A 21,763-nucleotide genomic window follows, 5' to 3' on the forward strand; every position below is an offset into this window, starting at 1 on the left:
ATGTTCCATATCTCAAGGGTTTTGTGAGATTCTGGCTAACTTGTAGAACCTTTAACTGTATTATCAACACAAGAAAGACACAGTTGTAAAAATTGAAAAAGTTGGAATTTGTTAACAAAAGATAAACAAGGAAAACTAAAAAAAAATACTAAATACTAAAATACTAAAGAATAGCAAGGATTGAAACTCAAGTACAAAAATTCAATTTATGACAGAATTATCTGTTAAACATTAAAAAGGAAAAAACATCTGCCAAATGCATAAATAAAAAAATTATGAATTATCTGTTAAACATAAATAAAAAAACATCAGATTCAATATTAAACAGCATCTTTGGTAAACAGTTACTAACAAAAATACATTAAAGTCAAAGTCTCTTAAGTTCTGTGCGGTCGACTGAGTGGCGTTGTCTTCCACGGATCAGATTTGTCGACCTGCAATGGAGAAGAAGTCAGATTCAGTTTAACAAGTAGTTTAATCAACAAGTTATTGAGCTGTAGTAAATACTAAAACTCCTCATGCGTTCATTAATTATGGCCACTTACCGCTTTTTCGTGTCTAGTTCTTTAAAACGCATTTGACTGCCACCTGCAAAAGTACATGTAATTACAATTAGCCTATAGACCATCTACGGTCTGTAACATATATGATTTTGAGTTTATTCCTTTGTCTTTTTTGACTGAAAAGATGAAGAATATTGAAACGCAATTAGTAGGATTCGAGGTGTTGGAACTGATCCTTATAAAAAAAGGCTATCAGCTTCACTTAGTCTTCAAAGGCATTTTCAGAGCATTACATTTAATGCAAAACTGAAAGTGGCCTTACCGTCAGGGCTTAAGGCCCATTGCAGGTGTTTCCGTGGCAGGTTGGAATCCTAAGCATCAGGCTTGATTTCGGATGGCACGGGGACTGGTGCGTCTTAAGCATCAGTGTTTTTCTTCACAAAGAAAATCTTGTGACTGGCCTGCCTGTGTAGGACCATTCATCTTGTGCCATCCATGGATGTCTTAGGATTCCGTCAAATGCGTCATGGAAACGGTAAACCGCTAAATGATGGCAGAGCTCACGGCATTCTGTTTTGGAAAGACATGAAATATATTAGGCAACTTATTGAGCACACAGTGTCAGTCCCATATGTTTTGCTTTAATACATCATCTAGATTTTAATCATCGTCTGTCAATTTAAGAAAGATGAATTTGGCTAAAATCTAAGCCTCTGTACACGAAATGATATTTATTAAATAAAATAGTGCTTTTCACTTACCATCAGATACAACGAGTTCCTCATCGGCAAAGGTCTCGCTGTAGATAACCATGAAGTTCAAAAGATCTCTCAATCCCATGAGAGGAATCAGCAGCTTATCCGGTCTGCTGTCAGGCTCTGGATCTGTTTAGCCAAACATTTCATTTACAGTCATCAGATCAAAAACATTGAAGTGAAAGGCATTCGGTCCACCAAATTCCAAGGCTGCATTACAATTCTGCGTTATGACTTTAGGATTTATTTCTGGGAAACTCAAAAAGGTCACTTACCAATCAGATGCGGTTCACAGGAACTAACGGGAGCCAAACGCCCTCCACCAAAGCCACAAAGCTTAAGCTTCATGGTCTTGATGTTAACCATTATATTTTCTTGGAAAGAAAATAAACGGTACACCCTGTGCTCCCAACAATATTTGGTGGCTAACACCAACTGACGAAATAAGTCTCTAATCATTCTCTCGCTGATCAAATCGTTTTGTTTTTCCAAGAATTTGTCCAGCCTCATCCAGGGATGTGACAACATTTCATAAACGACGATGTATCCATCGTGAAATTCAAACCACTCGTGCATACGTATCACGCGAGAGCACAGGGGAGGGTGTCGTTGCAGTTCCAACATCATAGCAACTTCTTGTGGCACGGGTGTGCGAAAGCCAGGCTAGAGAAAAAAACGTCATAATTAAACTAGTAAACACCAAAACAACTAAATATATGTTCATAAAATTCTGCCACTTACCGATCTTTGGCTTTTATATTTATCTTTTGCTACACATTTGACCGCCACCTGCAAAAGTTAATTTAGGTATATTTAACATTACGGTCTTTAATTTATCTCAACACTGGACACTGGTTTACAAAAGGACAAATAGTTTGATAAATAGATAATAAATGTTACCCGTTCGCCATCAGAAAAACGAATCGCAGCAAAAATCCTTCCTGTTTGCCCTGATCCAAGCAACCAGTTTGGCACCACTTGATATCGAGAAGTGAAAGACCCTAAAAAACATGCAAAACCAATCTGTTAACAAAGAAGATGCTTGATTTTTTTTCTTTTGTCTTTTTTGACTGAAAAGATAAACAAAGAATATGGAAACGGTATATGCATAATAAAACAAGACAGAATAATATATAGATAGCTGGTAGACGCACAATTAGGAGTTGGTCTTGATCCAAATGGTTCAACTTGTTGGTCATTAGCAGGGTCAACAGGATAAGGTGCTGCTCCTGCGAGATCTTCATCTTCATCAGATTCTCCTTGACTGCTAAAATCTTTTTAAAGGAAATGCAAAATATTTAATGTTTCATAAACATAAACGACTACAACAATAATGACACTATATGATGTTTGTGTTTCAATGTTTAATTAATCACAATGTAATCAAACATGACTTTATACAGATTATTAATCTTATTATTACTAAATTATTTCTAAATGACCATCCTTCCTATATTAGATTACTGTGACGTGATTTACCGATCAAACATTTTTCTCAGGAAACTGGATGTACTGTACCATAGTGCTATCCGTTTTGTTACTAATGCCCCATATAGCACTCATCACTGCAATCTTTATGCATTAGTTGGATGGCCTTCGCTTCATATTCGACGACAAATACACTGGTATTGTTTTATCTATAAAACTCTTCTAGGCAAAACTCCATTTTATTTAAGGTCTTTAATTACTATAGCCACTCCTTCTATAAATCTTCGTTCAAGAAGGTTTATCTCTTTGGCTGCCACAAAAGCTCGTACTTCTTTCGGTCGTCTTTCCTTCCAGTTTTCTGCATGTAATGACTGGAATGAGCTACAAAAATCCTTGAAGCTCGAATCTTTGGTCCCTCTGATTACTTTCAAGAGATTAATATCTAACCTACTGACTCATAGCTGTTTGTGTTAATTTTGTACTGTCACTTTATATTTTATTGTACTACACTACCTCAGTATTGGCTTTTATCATGTTGTTTGTATGTTACTGCTTGTCATTTTAACTCTGATTACTTATTTGTGGTAGCCATTTACTTATTATCTGGGGCTTATGCAATGATGTGTAGTTTTTACGAAAGTTTGTACATTGTATTGTCTTTTTGTAAATTTGTCTTGTTATTTATGTGTAACTATTTGTTGTTTGCACTCGGCACTTTATCTTGGCCAGGTCGCCGTTTTAAATGAGAAATTGTTCTCGACGTGCCTACCTGGTAAAATAAAGGTTAAATAATAATAAAAAAAATGTGTCTGATATGTTTTCTTGGTAATGAATTCTGGTAAAAAAATTTACTCTGAACGGGTTGAAATTAAGTGGATTTGATGTGAAAGTATTGGATGATCACACTGCAAAAAAGGAATTCCAAGAAAAAAATTGTTAGTATTTTTTGTCTCGTTTTCAGTAAAAATATCTAAAAGTTCTTAAATTAAGATGCTTTTTCTTGATGAGCAAAACAACCCAAGAAAATAAGTCTAGTTTTTAGACCAAAAATATCAAATTTAAGTTATTTTGTGCATAAAACAAGCAAAAAAATCTCCCAATGGGATAAGCAATTTTTTCTTGAACATTTTTATTAAACACTAAATTCAAGATTTTTTTGCTTACCCCATTGGCAGATTTTTTGCTTGTTTTATGCACAAAATAACTTAAATTTGATATTTTTGGTCTAAAAACGACACTTATTTTCTTGGGTCGTTTTGCTCATCAAGAAAAAGCATCTTAATGCAAGAATTTTTAGATATCTTTACTGAAAACAAGACAAAAATACTAAGATTTTTTTTTCTTGAAAATCATTTTTGCGGTACATATAATATGTGGCAAATCATTCAACTAATATCATTGATGGAGGTGGTGTTTAGGCGCTTTTGCATCTTAGCTCCTCAAATAATACCCGGGTAATTATAATTTATTATACCACGGGTCTGTTGAATGCTGTATTTTGATTGGCTGAGAAATGTTCCGTGGGTATGCATTAATTTCTGATAACCGCACACCTAACTTGTCAAATGTCTTAAAAATAGGCACCAGAGCAATGCTTATGGTAATCGTGGTATAAGAGGAATAATTGACTCCGGTCCTTTGAATTATTTGAAAATAATGCACACTCCACTTCGCGTCGTGCCACATTGCACCTTGGGTGTGCATTATTGTCAAATAATTCAATGGCCCGTCGTCAATTATTCCTTACAGAAAAAGCTATAATAAACAATGATGAAATTTGTTTACGTCAGAAGATTTTCATGTATAATTCATTCTCTTAACAGGACTATGATGTTATAGTTTTACTGTGCCAAAAAAACAGTATAATATGTAATGAATAAATTCATCATAAAACTTTTTGACCCTTGTTGAGAACTACTGTATTTAAAATATCCTTTATAAAAACTACGTCCTATGCTGATACTTTCATAATAATACTAATACTTTTCAAATCCAGGACATAATGACAGTATACTCACCAGCAAACAGAGAATCTTCCTCATCACTCAAGTCCAGGCCAGATGGACCTGGCTGAGGATCAGCATGATCATTCGGAGCACCTGGCTCCTGGTCGAACGGACCATGTTCAAGATCAGCCGCTTCTTGGGACTCGGGTGTCTCCAAGGTACTTGGACCAGACTGGCAATAGTCTAGTCCTTCATAGCCCGCCGGCTCGAGTCCGAAGGGACTATCCTGCCGATTAGCGTAACGGGCCCTCTGCAGGCCAGAAAGGCATGACTGACTATCAAACTGATCCGGTTGGGCATCTCGTTCCCGGTCGAATGGACCGTTTTTGGGATCAGCCGCTTCTTGGAACTCGGTTGTTTCCAAGGTACTTGGACCAGACTGGCAATAGTCTGGCCCTTCATAGCCCGCCGGCTCGAGTCCGAAGGGACTATCCTGCCGATTATCGTAACGGGCCCTCTGCAGGCCAGAAAGGCATGACTGACTATCAAACTGATCCGGTTGGGCATCTCGTTCCCGGTCGAATGGACCATTTTTGGGATCAGCCGCTTCTTGGAACTCGGTTGTTTCCAAGGTACTTGGACCAGACTGGCAATAGTCTGGCCCTTCATAGCCCGCCGGCTCGAGTCCGAAGGGACTATCCTGCCGATTATCGTAACGGGCCCTCTGCAGGCCAGATGGGCCTGGCTGACTATCAAACTGATCCGGTTGGGCATCTCGTTCCCGGTCGAATGGACCATTGTTGGGATCAGCCGCTTCCTGGAGGTTGGTTTCCTCCAAGGTATTTAATAAACCAGGGTGGCAACAGCCTGGTTTATGGCAGCCCGTTGGCTTGAGTAGATCGGCATGATCACTCCGGGCCTTTGGCTTCAGGCCAGATGGGCCTGGCCGAGGATCAGTTGGATCAGATGGATCCAAGTCGTCCTCATTTTGGCAAACACAGCAGGCTTGCAAAATAGCTTGGCATGTATTTTGGAAGAAAGAGCGTATAGCCGCCATCTTTCCCTTTTTCTTTCTCCTTCTTCTCCTTCTTTTCCTTCTTTTTTCGTGATTTTGTTTTTTGTTCTAAACGATAGAAAAGACAAAAAAACAGATCATCATATAACACTTATCAGATACCTGCCAGTGTAAAGTTCCTTCCAGAAAATATTCTTCTTTAAATATATAAACATACAATATATCAAAGGAAGGAACAGACCCTATGCTTCCAAAAAAAAATTCATCCTATCTTCATTTGTTCTGTTTATATCACCTCTCAAATTTGGGTAGGTTTCGTCAAAAATGCCAAATTTTGAATTTTTTTGTTTTAATTGTGTTTTTGTAAAGGACTTTGATTCAAAATGATAATCAAAACATACACTGAGTTTTTACTATTCTGAACTGAGTAAATGCTTTAGTGTTTTATAAGATGTGTAAGAGCGCCACCCAGTGGATAATAGCAGAAACATGAGTTTGCCAGAAAAACTCGTCATTGGCAGGGAAGTGTTTTCTCTTAATTGACAAGATAACTTGTCAATAGCAGGGAAAGAGTTAACACAAATATATTTTTTCTGCATTTCAAGCCACTAAAACTCATTTGATTTTCATGATCATTAAGTGGCTTTAGAGTTTCTGTCCATTTGACTGTATGCGCCCGTCTACACCAGGGTTGTGCCGATAGTATCGTGTCGTCAGACATATCGCTAATAGCAGGCTTTCATGACGGTAGTTGGCGATAGTTATCATCATCATCATCGTTTCACATTAACATGGGCATTGTATGCTTTTCCTTGCATGAGTGTTTGTGGGCTTCACTTGGCGTGAGAGAACTTTAACACGCTTGGATTCCTTCTCGCACGCGGACTAGTCTACAAGCTTAGAAAACAGCTCACTTTAGCAGTTTTGGCACTCAAACAGTCTAAAATCGCTTAATTGTTAACATTTGCAAGGCTTATAAAACTCATGCAAATGATAAATCAGAAATAACTATTAATGTACTCTGCAAAAAATTATTTTCAAGAAAAAAATTCTTAGTATTTTTGTCTTGTATTCAGTAAAATTATCTAAAAATTCTTAAATTAGGATGCTTTTTCTTGATGACCAAACAACCCCAGAAAATAAGTCTAGTTTTTAGACCAAAAATATCAAATTTAAGTCATTTAAGCATAAACCAAGCAAAAAAAAATTCAACACTAAATTCAAGAAAAATTCATGAAAAATGTGCTTACCCCATTGGCAGATTTTTTTGCTTGTTTTATGCACAAAACCACTTAAATTTGATATTTTTGGTCTAAAAACTAGACATATTTTCTTAGGTCATTTTGCTCATCAAGGAAACACATCTTGATTTAAGAATTTTTAGATATTTGTACTGAAAACAAGAGAAAATACTAAGTAAGAAAATAATTTTGTGCAGTGTATATGTTTTATTGATATCAATGTAGAATTCTGATGCGTCAGTAATAAGGTTTTACAGCGTTTTGTGTAGTATACTAGAAGGATGACTCGACTGATGAGCGATTCGAAAGCAGATTCCTTATAATTTCTCAAATCACTCTCGTGGTACTGTCACCTGCCGGTCGGATACATGATGATGACTGTGAGGCTCGCATCTACAAACAGCACATACCTCTACAAAAAATACATCATGCATACCCCCTTCACAAAAATAAAACCCATTGGCTTTACTTGATTTAGACAAGTCATCCCAACAAGGTCATAAAATACAGAAATCTGTATTTATACGAAAAAATCCCATCCCTGGTGTAGCCGCTCACACCACCGTTTTTTAATACATATTTAAACAAAACATAACAATAGCCGATAAAGTCATTTATAAAGTTATTTTAATTGGCTTTAAGATTTGTTGATAGTTAATAAATGAATAAATAAATATATAATTTTTTTTATTTTAAAGTACAAATTATTTTGACAATTCTGTATTCTAATTTTGCAATAAAGTTTAACAAAACTTTGTGTTGTGTTTGAATTCAGTTAACGTTTTTTTTATCAGTTATTGGCAGTTACTGCCCACCTTAGTTATTGGCAAAATCCATAAACACAAAAATTCAAAACATAGGACCAGATTTACTAAACAGGACTAATTAGCATGAGCGCAAATTCAAAACTGCACAGATGGGAATGGACACTTCTGAAGGTGATTCGGTAACAACGCAGACGTTACAAAAACAGGAACAACATCTCCTTTCCATGACAAACAACACAACTTAAAGACATTATTTTAGGCATTAAATGTCGCAAATATCAGTAAATTGACAAGCACAAATGTTAGTAATATTAGGGCATTTAGATCAACAACATCTGCGTCAAACATTATAAACATGATGGTCATCTGCCAAATCGACTATTTCAGCATGTCCTCTACGTTACTACAGAGAGTCCGTTTTATTAACAGCTTTTTCTAGCTCCGCATGAGCAAAACGTTTTCATTCTGTACTTTTTAACTTGCATATATTTTTACATATTTTATTACTGTTGGGTGACTGAGGTTTGCTTTTTTCAACAAACACTGGAATGACCATACAAGAAATGAAGAGTTTCTTTGCAAAACGAGATAACTGCGGCTTTAACATTTTTGTCAAAACATGTTTATTATTATGTTATCATGTTATTATTTTGTTTTATGGTGCTACTTAGCTGTATTTTTTAAGTTATCAAGGTTTAAATCAAAACAAACCAACTGCAGTTGAATTGAAATTAATTGGAATGCACATCCAAAAAAACGAGATTTCTGAAAAATCTCATTTTGCAACGAAACTCTTCAAATGATAAAGGCAAAATAAAAGCAAATTGTAGTGGTCTATTAAATTTCGCAGAGCTAAGTTAATATATGTATTTTTGTTGCATTATATTTGAGGCTCATACCCATAGTGTGTGTTGTGTTGTGTTCTGAATCCTCAGAAGACACAATAGACTCTTGATCAGCTGCAGATGAGGAGACAGACAACCTCCGTTGAGCGTCTCGTTCTCCGCTGCCGGCCATGAATCCATGAGCTGTGTGGACATAAAGACATACACATGATAAACTTCTCTAACACAGTTTACTCTATAGAAACAGTTTATGTGGTATTTTGAAAAAATATGTTTTGAAATGTACTTGAGCTGATATAAATAAGTTGGTAAATTTAAATTTCCACAACCACTTTAAAGTAAAAATTCTGTCAAAAATGGTCCTCATCCAGTGAAATGAATGGGTCTCTACGGGCATCTGCTGGTCAAAATGATTTATTTCCTAATCTGTAAATCTTGTATGTTTTTTCTAACCAGCAGATGGCCAAATTCAGCACATAACATCTAGACCAATATCTTGAAATAATTTAAATTAAATTTAGATAATAATTTATGTGAATTTTTCTTTTCTGGGGTCATTTTGACCCCCGCTGACCTCTTATGTAAACAGGAAAATCTGGGCTTATGAGGGTGAAAACTAAAGTACATACATAAATTATCCTACACAGAAAAAGTTTACACAGAAAAAAAATCTCATATAGTTCATTTAAATGTTATTCTTTTAAATCATCATCAACTAAATCACCCAATACAGGCTGTACAAATGTGAATGTTATACTGTGTGTACAAAAAAATCTCCCCCTGATATTAATTATATTTGAGGTGTCAATAATGGTGTGACTGACCTTCTGGGCTGCACTCATCCTCCTCTTCCTCCTCTATAGCCCCAGGAAGGGTAAATCTTGTGTAACTGGCTGCAGGTGCAGCGATGTTCAACCTCCGTTGAACACCACTTGCACTGCTGCCTGTCACGTGCCCACCAGCTGAATCAGACAAGATGGTACTCTGTCTTACAACTGGAGAGATAAGACATAAACAACACATTATAAACAGTTAGTGAGATATTTTGACATTATGATCTATTTGAACCCTTTGAGCCCTGAGCTTTTTCTTGTAGCGTGATGCGTATCATGGCAAGGCAAAAATGACTTCCTTACTTACTATTTGTGTCTTCTTTTCAGTACAAATGTTTAAGACTTTCTAAATTAAGAAGCATTTTCTTGATTAGCAAAATAAATCTAGTTTTTAGACTAAATAATAAACATTTTATATTTAAGTAAATTTGTGCCTAAAACAAGCAAAACAATCTACCAATGGGGAAAGATTTTTTTTAAAATAAATTACATTTTTACTTAAACACTTAATAAAAAATAATGACAATTCTCAAAACAGATTTTTTTGCTTGTTTTATGCACAAATTCACTTACATTTTTTTTGTCTAAAAATGTATTTTCTTGAGTAATTTTGCTAATCAAGAAAATGGTTCATGATTTAGGAAATTTTAGATATTTGTAATTTTGCCCTACAAGAAAATGCATCTTGACATTTGTACTGAAAACAAGACAAAAATACTAGGCAAGAGAGTGATAGCAGTGCAGGCTAATGATAACGTTAGCAACACATAACAAACCATGCACAGCCTTTTAAAAGTATTTTTGTTTTCTTAGTTCAGATTCATCCATTATTGTGTAATTAGAGATACAGTCTATTAAACGCGTAGGCGGGGAAACCGGGGAACAAAAATATTGAAGTTAGATTAATCGTTTTTTACACAATCAACACATACATATCTGCTACAAATAAACACTTAAATTTGTTTGTGGGACCTACAGTTATGGCACTAAAGCAGGCTGAGGGTTGCTGGATGGTGTAGGTTAGGGATGGAACGGTACATGTATTCGTTTCGAACCGAATCGGTATGGGGGTCACGGTTCGGTGCATGAATTTAAATGGACTACATGGTATGAAAAAAAAAACTGGCGTGCAAAATAATTAATGAAATGCGGAACTACTGTTAGATACGCGTGTTCTTTATGGACAGCTAATCTGTTGCCCCGCTTTAGCTCTGAAGCTCTGATTGGCGCCGATGCAGCCAAGCTCCGCCTATGTATGCACTCTATCAGAGCCCGTCTACATTCTGGCTCTCTGCAGTTTCAGTTCGACACCGGTCCAGTCAGTTAGTGAGCAGCGATAGTGAGGATGGCAAGTGGTGCTCCACAAGAGTTAGTCGCTCCGCAAGCCTCTTTAAGATCGCAAGTTTGGCAAAACTTCAGTTTTCCAGTCAGTTACAATAGTACAGGCAAGAGAGTGGTGGAAAAGACGAGGACTGTGCGTCGGCGTTGTTCAGCAGTTGTTAGGTATGTGAGTGGAAATACATCTAATCAGGGCTCTCAAGTCTCACGCATTCACCTTGACACACACGCATTTCAGTCAGTTCACACGCTCACACGCCACACTTTGTATTTCTCACGCTGAGAAGTAGGAGATAAATTGTCCTGCTAATATACAATTAATGGACGAGGCGCAGATCTGTCGAGTTCAGCTGCTTTTTTAAAGTGTGCTCAACTTTACGCAGCACCATCAGCGTCAGAGTACCGCGAGAAATCTTGCAGAGGAGGCTGATTTCAAATCGCTCTCGCGTTACTCCGACGTCATCCACTTGTCGTCTCTTGCAGCGCCTCGCGAAGTCGCACACACCCACCAATTCATCCTACAAGCCCATTTTTTGTTCTTTAGTACATTAATATGAATTAAGGCCAACATGCAACTTCAAAATGAATTTAGGTAACACTTGTTATACATTTGAACCCATATTTGTATGAAAGATGAGTACAAGATTACTTAAAGGAACATTCCATTTTCACAAAAGAAAAATCCAGATAATTTACTCACCACAATGTCATCCAAAATGTTGATGTCTTTCTTTGTTCAGTCGAGATGAAATTATGTTTATTGAGGAAAACATTCCAGGATTTTTCTCATTTTAATGGACTTTAATAGACACCAACAATTAATACTTAACTCAACACGTAACATTTTTTTTCAACGGAGTTTCAAAAGACTATAAACGATCCCAAACGATGCATAAGGGTCTTATCTAACAAAATGATTGTCATTTTTGACAATAAAAATAACAAATATACACTTTTAAAGCACAACTTTCGTTTAGGTCCGGTCCAGCACGACCTAACGTAAATGCGTAGTGACGTAGGCAGGTCACGTGTTACATATATAAAACGCACATTTGCGGACCATTGTAAACAATAAACTGACACAAAGACATTAATTTGTATCAGTTGACATACAACAACGTAGGAACGGTCCTCTTTCACCACATTTGTAAACACTGGGGTGGAGTTTCGCGTTCGTCCTCTGTGACCTCTTGACGTCATGACGTATTGCGTCGGGTCCCGCTAGCGCATGACGATCGGATCTAAACGAGAAGTTGTGCTTTAAAAGTGTATATTTGTTATTTTTATTGTCAAAAATGACAATGGTTTTGCTAGATAAGACCCTTATGCATCGTTTGGGATCGTTTATAGTCTTTTGAAACTCCGTTGAAAAAAAATTTTACGTGTTGAGTTAAGTATTAATTGTTGGTGTCTATTAAAGTCCATTAAAATGAGAAAAATCCTGCAATGTTTTCCTCAAAAAACATAATTTCTTCTCGACTGAACAAAGAAAGACTTCAACATTTTGGATGACATGGTGGTGAATAAATTAACTGGATTTTTCTTTTAAGAAAATCGAATATTCCTTTAAAGTGGTATACATTTTTGAAATACGAGATAGTATGTTAAATGCATTTCAGTTCATGTTCATGACATCTCAAAATAACACTAATAAGGACACCTATGTTTTTAAGATTATCTTAAGTACTAAAAAAAGCCTTCTTCATTTTTGTTTTGCTTTTCCCTCCATTGTACCGAAAGTTAATCGAACCGTGGCGCCTGAACCGAGGTACGAACCGAACCGGGACTTCTGTGTACCGTTCCACCCCTAGTGTAGGTTATGTTATTCACGCGCACACTTGGCTTTCATTTACTCAATGTCCTCTCACCATTTGAATGCTCTGAGTATTCATTTAATTCAGGGCTCTCATGTTTTACAAAAAGTTTGGAGTGAGATTACATCGGTTAGGGGAGGGGGTATTTGTGACAGCGACCCCTTGGCACCACCCAATTCTCAAGTTTTTGCTAACAGTTTAATTTCACATAATGTTTTGTAAACAAATTGTTAATGAGCCCCATTGACTTCCATAGTTTTTTTCCTACTATGGAAGTGAATGGGGCTCATTAAAGGTTTGGTTACAAACAGTCCTCAAAATATCTTCCTTCATGTTCTTCAGAACAAAGATATTTATACAGGTTTCTAAGAACATGAGTGTTAGAAAATCAGGACAGAATTTTTATTTTTGGGTGAACTATGCCTTTAAAGTGCTCTATTTTCACACACTATACCAAAAATTATTTTTTAGTACTTAAGACAGGGGTGTCCAATCCTGCTCCTAGCGATCGACTGTCCTGCAAAGTTCAGCTCCAACCCAAATCAAAAACACCTGAAGCAGTTAATCAAGGACTTCAAGATTACTTGAAAATTGAAGGCAGGTCTGTTTGATTAGAGTTGGACCTGAACTCTGCAGGATAGTTGATCGCCAGGAGCAGGATTGTACACCCCTGCTTTAAGATAATCTTATTGGTGTTATTTTGAGATGTCATGAATATGAACTGAAATGTATTTAAAGGTGCAGTGTGTAACTTTTAGAAGGACCTCTTGACAGAAATGCAAAATAATATACAAAACTATGTGATCAGGGGTGTATAAAGAGCTTTTTTATAATGAATTGTTATGTGTTTATTACTTTAGAATGAGACGTTTTTATCTACATACACAGAGGGTCCCTTACGTGGAAGTCGCCATTTTGTGCCTCCATGATTTTACAGAAGCCCTTAACGGACAAACTTTTTTTACTAAGTTGTCTCCGTCTATTACATGTTTTTCCGGTGGCGGCTACTGTAGCTTCTCTATGCGTTTCAAAAGCGAGGAGTTAACAGTGGACTGAGCCATTGGTTGCAATTCGCAACCCAACCACTAGATGCCGCTAAATTTACACACTGCATTTTTTACATACTATCTTGTATTACAAGTGGTACCTAAATACATTTTAAATTATATTTTAGCATATTTCATATGAATGTACTAAAGAACAAAAAAGTAGGCTATATTAAGTACAAAATTAGTACATGAAAATAGAGCACTTTAAGTAGATTATGGAATTGTACTCTTTTAACTTGAGCTTACTGTACACATACAGGATTGCAGAACATTTAATGATGAAATGCATCTTACATTAATTTCATGAAGCCTCTAAGTTAGCACTTTTCTTAGTTTCAGGCAACTAAAGCTTCTGGTTGCAAAGCTGTTGGAGGTTTTGACTGAATCAATAATTATTTATCACGAATTTGGTTTTATTCCCCAATATTAGCTCTCAGTGTCTTGATCAAAGGAAATGTTTCGTCTGTTTCGTCCAGGAATCGTAAAATCAGAATGCTTTAAAAATGGATTATATCTACCGCATTCATCAAATCTTGCTCATCCAACTTCCACTCTGTTAAGTCCATGTTAGTAACGAACGTGCTTGCAGCGGGATAATATAATTTAACCAGAAACAACTTCTAATTTCTTTCTGATTGCCTGGTAGGATGCATCAATAAGGTGTGTACAACTTCATGAGGCGAGAAACGAAAGGTGGATGACATCAGAGTAACGCGAGAGTGATTTGAAATCAGCCACCTCCGAGAATTCTCGCGGTGCTCTGATGTCATCTGCTTGTCAGTTCTTGCAGCGCTGCGTGGGGTTGGGCATATAAGCAGCTGAACTCGCTAGAACTGCCAGCGTATGCCTGCGTCTCGTCTCTTCTCGGCGTGAGAAATACAAAGTGTGGCGTGTGAGCTGACTGAAGTGGGTGGGTCTCACGGTGGGTGTGTGGGACTTGAGAGCCCTGTTTAATTTAATTTGCCACGTTGGTAACCATTTGCAACCGCATAGACTTGTGCAATGGACAAAAACTGTGTGCACCTTCCTCCAGCAACACCGGTCACTTGAAGGAAGGTTCCTACCTATATTCACTCATTATAAAAGAGTGACCCCTAGTGGACACCTTTACAAAGAAAAAATGTCTCTTACTGGTGGGGTTCATTTGAACAAACATGGTGTTTTTTTTAACGTGTTTCAAAATGGTGTTATGATTAAGGGAACAAGACGGTGATTAAAATAATATATGGTTGCATTTGTTGATGTACACACCCAACCCACAAATCGAAAAAAAACATAAGAAATGTACTTCCATGCACACTCTTTGTTCAATATCTTAAAATACAAATACAAATATTGTAAATCGATGCATTTCTTGACTATTAAGAAAATTACAGCTCTTTGCCTCGAACGTTCTAAAGGGCTAGAATATCACACAGACAGCTCACCGCCAATCAATTTCAAAAACCCAAAATAACACCATACTTAATATACATCACGTGTTTAAATCAAGCTGGTAGGCTATAGCATTCATTATCTGTGCTAATAATCATTTAACGGAGCAAATGAAAGCTGGTGTTGTAACGTTTGTTTTCCGACGCTGTCTGGCAGCTTTTCCAGTCACAGTTATGTGACAGTGGCCGTTTTAAATGCGAAGGCTGCAGCCTCCGGAGGTCGCATGTGTAGGCTGGGTCTTAATTCAGAATATTAACAATTATAAAGTTGACTATTACTCTTAATTAATCGTAAAATGGTTATGACTTGCGAATGCAATAATACTCAGTTAACTTAAATAAACCAGGCTTGATGACGTATGCGGCCTGCATATGCGGCCTCCGGAGGCTGCAGCCTTCAGATTGAAAAAAGGCCCGTAAGGCTCAAAAGGTTAACGAGTTCAGTATTTACTAACCTGATGGTGGGCTACATTCATCTACCGGAATAGCACCGGGAAGAGAAAAGCTCATTCGGCCAGCTGCACTTGCAGAGATGTTCAACCTGCGTGCACCGGTGACCTTCACTAGCTCATCTCTTGAAGTAGACATATCTACCTCCGTCAATTTTAAGGACTGTCAGGTGTTAATTGACTTGTCGCTTTAAAAAAGACGTTAGGTTGATTGTTTGGAACAAATTGTATACTGACTGTAAAGTCCGTAAAGTGCTGCCAATGATTTCGTTCGCTTTCGCTCAGAGAATCAATGATCTGAACAGAATCTGTCAGAGTGCGGCTTTATATGCGTTCTATTTGTGAAGTCAAACATTCCAATCACCATGGCAACGAGGTAATTGAATGATGTAATAAACGATGATGTAATAAACGAAGAACTCACAGGCGGATGACGTCAGCTACCCTCTACTGTTATGATATTTATTAACTATATAATCCATCAAAAACCATTTAATACGCCATATTCTTATATACAATACATGACAAATAAGATGAGAAGCGTTTATAGAATAATTTATTTGTTTTTTTATAGTAAAAATTATTTTGAACTTAGCAATATCATCTACAATTAAAAACATATGAGTTTGTGCTGTGTGTAATTATGTATATATAAATACACACACACACACACACACACACACACACACACACACACACACACACACACATTCATGTATGTATTTAAGAAACATTTACATGTGTTTTATTTTTTTTTATTTTTATATATTCTAAATTATATATAAATAAAAAACGATGATTAAATATTTTTTTTTAAATATATATATATATATATATATATATATATATATATATATATATATATATGTGTATGTATGTATGTATGTATGTATGTATGTATGTGTATGTATGTGTGTGTGTGTTTAAATATACATAATATTTTCACACATCAAAAACCCATATATTATGCAAAAAAATACTTTTATTTTGTACGAGGTTAATTTAGGTTAATCTATGCCCAGCCCTAGTAAACACTAACTTTAACTGTAATTATTAACACGCCATACTTCACCTGACAAGTTAAACAGTGTAAATAAAGCAATAAAAATCAAATGCAATAGTGTACCTACAAAAACATTTGTCTTCAAGAAAACAACATTTTTAATATATAAAATAAAGCATGATGAACTGCAACTTTATTATTAACCAAGATTATGCACTCTACATAGTTATGTAATATTAAAACACTTCATAGCTTTTCAAGTGTACACAACTATGTAAGTCAGCTATAATGTGATATCTGTATATATAAACAATTGTATTTGTTTTGATGACATTTGACTATGTTGCAGGGAGACACCGATAGCTCTTTACTGGACTTATCCATGTTAAAAGCTGACGAGATCTGGTGCCCTTTTCAGAGCAGCTGGCATCACGGGGAAGAGCTAAAGGTTCAGACACAAGGAAAAGGAAAAAGGGACAGGAAGAGCCAAAGGGATGGGACATGCAGCAAGATGAAGACCAGCAAGTAGACGGGGAAGGTCTACAAGGGGAAGACGGGCAGCTTCACCTGTTCTGGATATATATTAAATAAAACTATAACAAAACATTTACGACAATTAATATTAGCATGTGCTGTTTATTACTATCATTTTAATTTGATCTAAAATAGGTGTAATGACAATGAGTGGGCCTAGAAGTAAAAAACAACAATAGTCAGTCATTTTATTATTCTGACAGTTTATAATTCTGGTTTTACATAATATGTCTGCTTTTATCATGCCAAAAAAACATGATGCTTGCAGACAAACCAAAGACAGATAGAGGGGACAAAGTCCTCGTCAGAAGTGCTGTCATCACTGTCTATTCCTCATGTTGAATCATCTGGGTCTTTGCAATCAATCCTGCAAATGTAATAATAATAATACATATATAATTATAATAGTATTACTGACAATAATAAAAAGCAAAAATTTTTTCACTGTACACAATATTCCAGTAGGGCCAAGCTCAAATTGTGGCAGTGGCAGCTAGTAGTGGCACTTCTCATCACAGCCTGAGCTGCCAGTGACTTTCTGAGGCAGCTGACAGTTTTTGTGTCATTTAGGGGTGGCACTTCTGGTTAAAGACACTGATTGTATGCGCATGGTGTCATCATTTGTAGGTATTGGCACTCGTTCTGTGCCCTTGTTGTGTAGTTTGCTGTTAAATTACGCGGCTTGTGGCTGTTGTCATAATGTTTTCATGCTGGCTGTCAGTTGTGTGTAGGTGCGGGCATTTCGAGATGCCTCAGGAACAAGATGCCACCATTCTGGGCACTTTAAGGCATACGCGGCCATTTGTGTAATTCACGTAGCTTGTGGGTGCTGTCATTATTGTGTGTGCTGGCTGACAGTTGTGTGTAGGTGCCGGCATTTCGAGATGCCACGGTTACTTGAGATGCCACCACCACTACAAGGGCAGAGCCAATTATGAGTTTGCCTGAGCTATGAATTAATAGAAATAATAGAATTCTTGCTTCTCATTTTGTTTACCTTATTATTTTAGCTGGTAGACTGAGTAACGTGGCTAAAATATTTCTAATTTATTTAAACAATATTTGAAAAACAGAAAGCTTCTATCATGTCTAAGGGCACAACCTGCATCAGTATTTACAGTGACCAGTCTACCCACTAAAATAATAAGATAAGATAAACAAAATTCAAGAATTCTATTATTTCTATTCATTCATAGCTCAGGCAAACTCTCAGACAAACAACTATCAGCCAGCATGCGCACATTCATGACAGCACCCACAAGCGTAGTGTCCAGAGAGGTGGCACCTAGTTCCTGAGGCATCTCGAAATGCCCGCACCTACATACAACTGACAGCCAGCGTGCAAACATTATGACACCACCCAAAAACCACATAATTTTACAGACACAAGCAACAAAAGAGTTTTGTAAGATTGCAATACAACACTTACACAGTTCTGAAGATCACTGGCATCTCCATTCACAGTAATGGTGGACTCATCATGGAAGCTCATCTTGGGAAAAACTACACAACACTCTACAGAAAAAAAATTAACTGGTTTATAATAGCAGGATGCATAACACTGGCTGTGGTTGGTTATGCAACACTGTAATCTGCTCACTTTTATAATAAAATAATTATAAAACACATCTTAACATAGTAAAACATCTAAGATGCACCTGCCGTGTAAGAGCTGCATCACTTTCTGCCATAGAAACGTGTTTATTCCAGGCTCCTGAAAACACTGATCTCTGTAAAGCATATTTTAGCAATTTATTCAATGTTACTCTATGCAACCTTTATATTACTTATATAAATCATTTTTGGTAATGCCTACCTGTCTGATAGTGAGTCAATGGACGAAGCTATGCTAGATAAGGTTTCCAGGTCTTTTGTAAGGAGTTGATGTTGATGGTCCACACTTAAAAAAAATATTTTGACATTTGAAATATAATTAGATGTTCACTAAAAGCTACAGTCAGGGCTCCAGACTAAGTTTTTTCACTAGGAGCACAGTGGCCCCCAACTGAACATTTTAGGAGCGCAACCAAAAAATTAAGGGCACACACCGTAAATCAACATGCTAACAAAATAATGACATTTCTACAAATTTCCACTGTATTACTAATGAATACTTTGATGATAGATGCAGAAAGTTTCAAATTCAGTGTCACATCACAAAAAAAGTCACATTAACTGGTCGCACATGTGCGCCTGGATGTAAAATTCAGTGGCACACTCTCAAATTTTGGTGGCAGTCTGGAGCCCTGGCTACAGTATAACAACACACGTACAATTTACAATGATTTTTCACACCATATGTACTGACAGTACAATTCTTATTGTTCTGATGTAAAATGATGGTATCTACACTGATACAGTAACAAGACAATTTAGACATGACACTTAGACACTATAGAATGTTGCTTCATGTTATATTGCAATACAATACAGCAAATATTTGTGACGTTAGATTATAAACTTAATTGATTACTGTTTAGTCAGATCAAATGCTAGTAAAACGATTAACGTTACCACTTGTCCAACAAAAATATACAGTATGCACTCTTATACATTTAAAGACTAATCTTGTTTATCGATATGGCATAGGTGTTCTGTAAGAATTCGAATCAAAACAACTCACCTGTCGAGTAATAACACAAGCAAGATATGCTTCTTTGTCTAGTTAAAAGTTTGTCGAAGTTCTCTCCATCAATAATCTGCATGATGCGTTGAATTTAGCATGTCACATTCTTAATATCGTAGTATATTCGTAACATAAATTATAATTGATATTATTTTGCTTTAACTTACTGCTTGAAATAAGCTAATGGTTTGCTAGATACTTCCCCATTTTTCCAAGACACTAGGTTTGATTTGCAGCTTGCAGTCAGTGCAGCCAGCGATCAACAGCGCACACCATTGTCAAAAGGCTTGTTTGACTTTCATGCGGCGCCGCAAGAACCGACAGCCGGATGACGTCAAAGTACCGCGAGAAAGAGTCAAGAAATCATATTTCGTCTCGCTCTCGCGATACTTTGACGTCATCTGGCTGTCGATTCTTGAGCGCCGCATGAAGTCGAACAAGACTAAAATGTTGACATATCAAAATTAAAGAAGGCGGGAGTTTCTGTTCAAAGAAGCCGCCAGTGAACGACTGCCAGACTATCGAATTACACGATCGAGCAAGAATTTTAACCAACCAAATGAAAGGAGTCGGGTTTTTCTTAAGACGAACGCGATTTTCAGCCAATCACATTACAGAGCTGAGCAGAATTTCAGCCAATAATATAAAAGAAGGCGGGAGTTTGTGTTCACTTGAGTTACAGGTACGTTTTTTATTTAACTTGTTAAAATCATCATGATTGGAAATGTTAAGTTGTTCAACGGTAAAATTACCAGATTAGTAAGATTAGTCATTTGCGCCCTGAAAATCTATTGAAATATATTAACTTCCAATATTGTTATTTACATGGCTGATATTTATGAACAGTTGCTGTACGTGAGGGAGCTGAAGTGACGAGCGCGCGAGCGAGCAACGGTTGCTTTACAGACGTGACGTGAGTAAAGCTCGATGTGGTAAGTTATGCTAGATAATCACTTTTTTCTTGCATTTATCTGTTGATATATTTAGTTTTTGTGTTTGAAGGATCAATTGTATTATTATTATCATACCGATTCATATTAACGTTTGCCTTTCCATGGGCATTTTTAATTTAATGTCTATTTCGGGGTTTAAATGTTATTTGGGTAACACTTTATTATAATGTTCATTAATTAACATTAGTTAACTACATTAGTTAACATGAACTAATGATGAACTGCACTTGTGCAGCATTTATTAATCTTTTGTTAATGTTAATTTCAACAATTACTAATACTTTATTACAATTTGGTTAACGTTAGTTAATGCACCGTGAACTAACATGAACAAACAATGAACAGCTTTATTTTTTATTAACTAATAAAATTTTATTTTATTTTACTAATAATAATTTTATTAACTAACAAAGATGAATAAATACTGTAACAAATGTATTGCTCATGGTTTGTTCATGTTAGTTAATACATTAACTAATGTTAAAACATGAACATTATAATATAGTGTTACCGTTATTTGTCATATGACCTGCATATGAAGTTAAAACAAATGACAATTACCATAAACATCAACGGCTGTGTTTTTATTTTAAAGCACTTGTCGATTTTCTTTCTTGAGTGTTTTATTGAGAGTCTTGTCTCTGTGTATTTTAGTGTTGATGATGAGAGAGGAGAAGGATGAGATGTTCTGTAAATCAGTAGGAACTGATCTGTCCATGCTGGATATTGATGATTTCATCACAGAAATCTCTCAGCTGAAGAAAAAGGTGGCATTACTGGAGACAAAGCTGAGGTTAAGAAGAGATGAAGGACTGATGAGAGAGGTTTGTACATCTTAAACATCCTTTACCTGTTTGACAACATCAAAGCATTTATAATCTTACTCTCTCTCTGTGTGTGTGTGTGTGTGTGTGTGTGTGTGTGTGTGTGTGTGTGTGTGTGTGTACCCGGTAATTATCACGTTGTGGGGACCAATTGTCAGGACACTACAGTGTGTGACAGTAAACAGGGCTTTCAGGATGATCAAACCTCCACAGAGTCTCTGGATTCTGTCTGTAACGCTGGAGAACAGCAGCAGATCCTGCAGACCAAACTCAAGATGTGTTCAGTCAAACTCATCGACTGCAGCAACCTCATGATGGAGATGAGAAGAGAAACCACCGATGAGGAACATAACACTGATGAAGACAACCATGATGACGAGGATTTTATTCCTTCAGGTTTGTCTCTT

At 36.5% G+C, this 21,763-nt stretch overlaps 2 protein-coding genes and 1 long non-coding RNA gene across 5 annotated transcripts in view; 1 reads left to right on the forward strand and 2 right to left on the reverse strand.

Moving 5' to 3' along the window:
- LOC129445328 (uncharacterized) overlaps positions 1–8,967 on the forward strand; it is a 52,182-nt gene extending 43,215 nt beyond the window's left edge. Inside the window, exon 3 of the mRNA XM_073869879.1 lies at positions 8,591–8,967. The gene's annotated coding sequence lies outside the window, so the exon portion shown is untranslated. The remainder of the gene's footprint in view (positions 1–8,590) is intronic.
- Positions 181–15,934, reverse strand: LOC141365393 (serine/threonine-protein kinase pim-2-like). Its single transcript, XM_073869874.1, has 11 exons — positions 15,423–15,934; positions 9,325–9,495; positions 8,555–8,683; positions 2,413–2,532; positions 2,159–2,259; positions 2,000–2,047; positions 1,534–1,921; positions 1,265–1,387; positions 826–1,073; positions 546–588; positions 181–434 (listed from the first exon to the last, which is right to left on the reverse strand). The coding sequence occupies exons 1-9, from the start codon at positions 15,553–15,555 to the stop codon at positions 940–942; spliced, it is 1,347 nt and encodes a 448-aa protein (XP_073725975.1). The 5' UTR covers positions 15,556–15,934; the 3' UTR covers positions 181–434; positions 546–588; positions 826–939.
- A 1,107-nt stretch (positions 15,935–17,041) lies between these two features.
- On the reverse strand, positions 17,042–19,864 carry LOC129417052 (uncharacterized). 3 transcript variants are annotated; one of them, XR_012370380.1, is made up of 6 exons: positions 19,747–19,864; positions 19,577–19,652; positions 18,770–18,853; positions 18,612–18,683; positions 18,383–18,468; positions 17,042–17,320 (listed from the first exon to the last, which is right to left on the reverse strand). It is a non-coding gene; the product is annotated as an uncharacterized lncRNA (long non-coding RNA). The 3 variants fall into 3 exon arrangements; XR_008635664.2 differs by having other exon boundaries at positions 18,383–18,456; positions 19,577–19,826; XR_012370379.1 differs by having other exon boundaries at positions 19,577–19,825.
- Between the last annotated feature and the right edge of the window lie 1,899 nt (positions 19,865–21,763).

This window comes from Misgurnus anguillicaudatus, chromosome 7 (assembly GCF_027580225.2).
Source record: "Misgurnus anguillicaudatus chromosome 7, ASM2758022v2, whole genome shotgun sequence".
Lineage (NCBI taxonomy): Eukaryota > Metazoa > Chordata > Actinopteri > Cypriniformes > Cobitidae > Misgurnus > Misgurnus anguillicaudatus.

What these genes read in the sequence shown, in the direction of transcription:
- LOC141365393 (XM_073869874.1), bottom strand. Translation starts at nt 15,555, where the DNA reads ATGTCTACTTCAAGAGATGAGCTAGTGAAGGTCACCGGTGCACGCAGG. An exon ending in CAACACAACACACACTATGG is followed by an intron (nt 2,533 to 8,554) that starts GTATGAGCCTCA and finishes TCCTTTAAAAAG; the next exon opens with ATTTTAGCAGTCAAGGAGAA. An exon ending in AATATAAAAGCCAAAGATCG is followed by an intron (nt 1,922 to 1,999) that starts GTAAGTGGCAGA and finishes TTTTTTCTCTAG; the next exon opens with CCTGGCTTTCGCACACCCGT.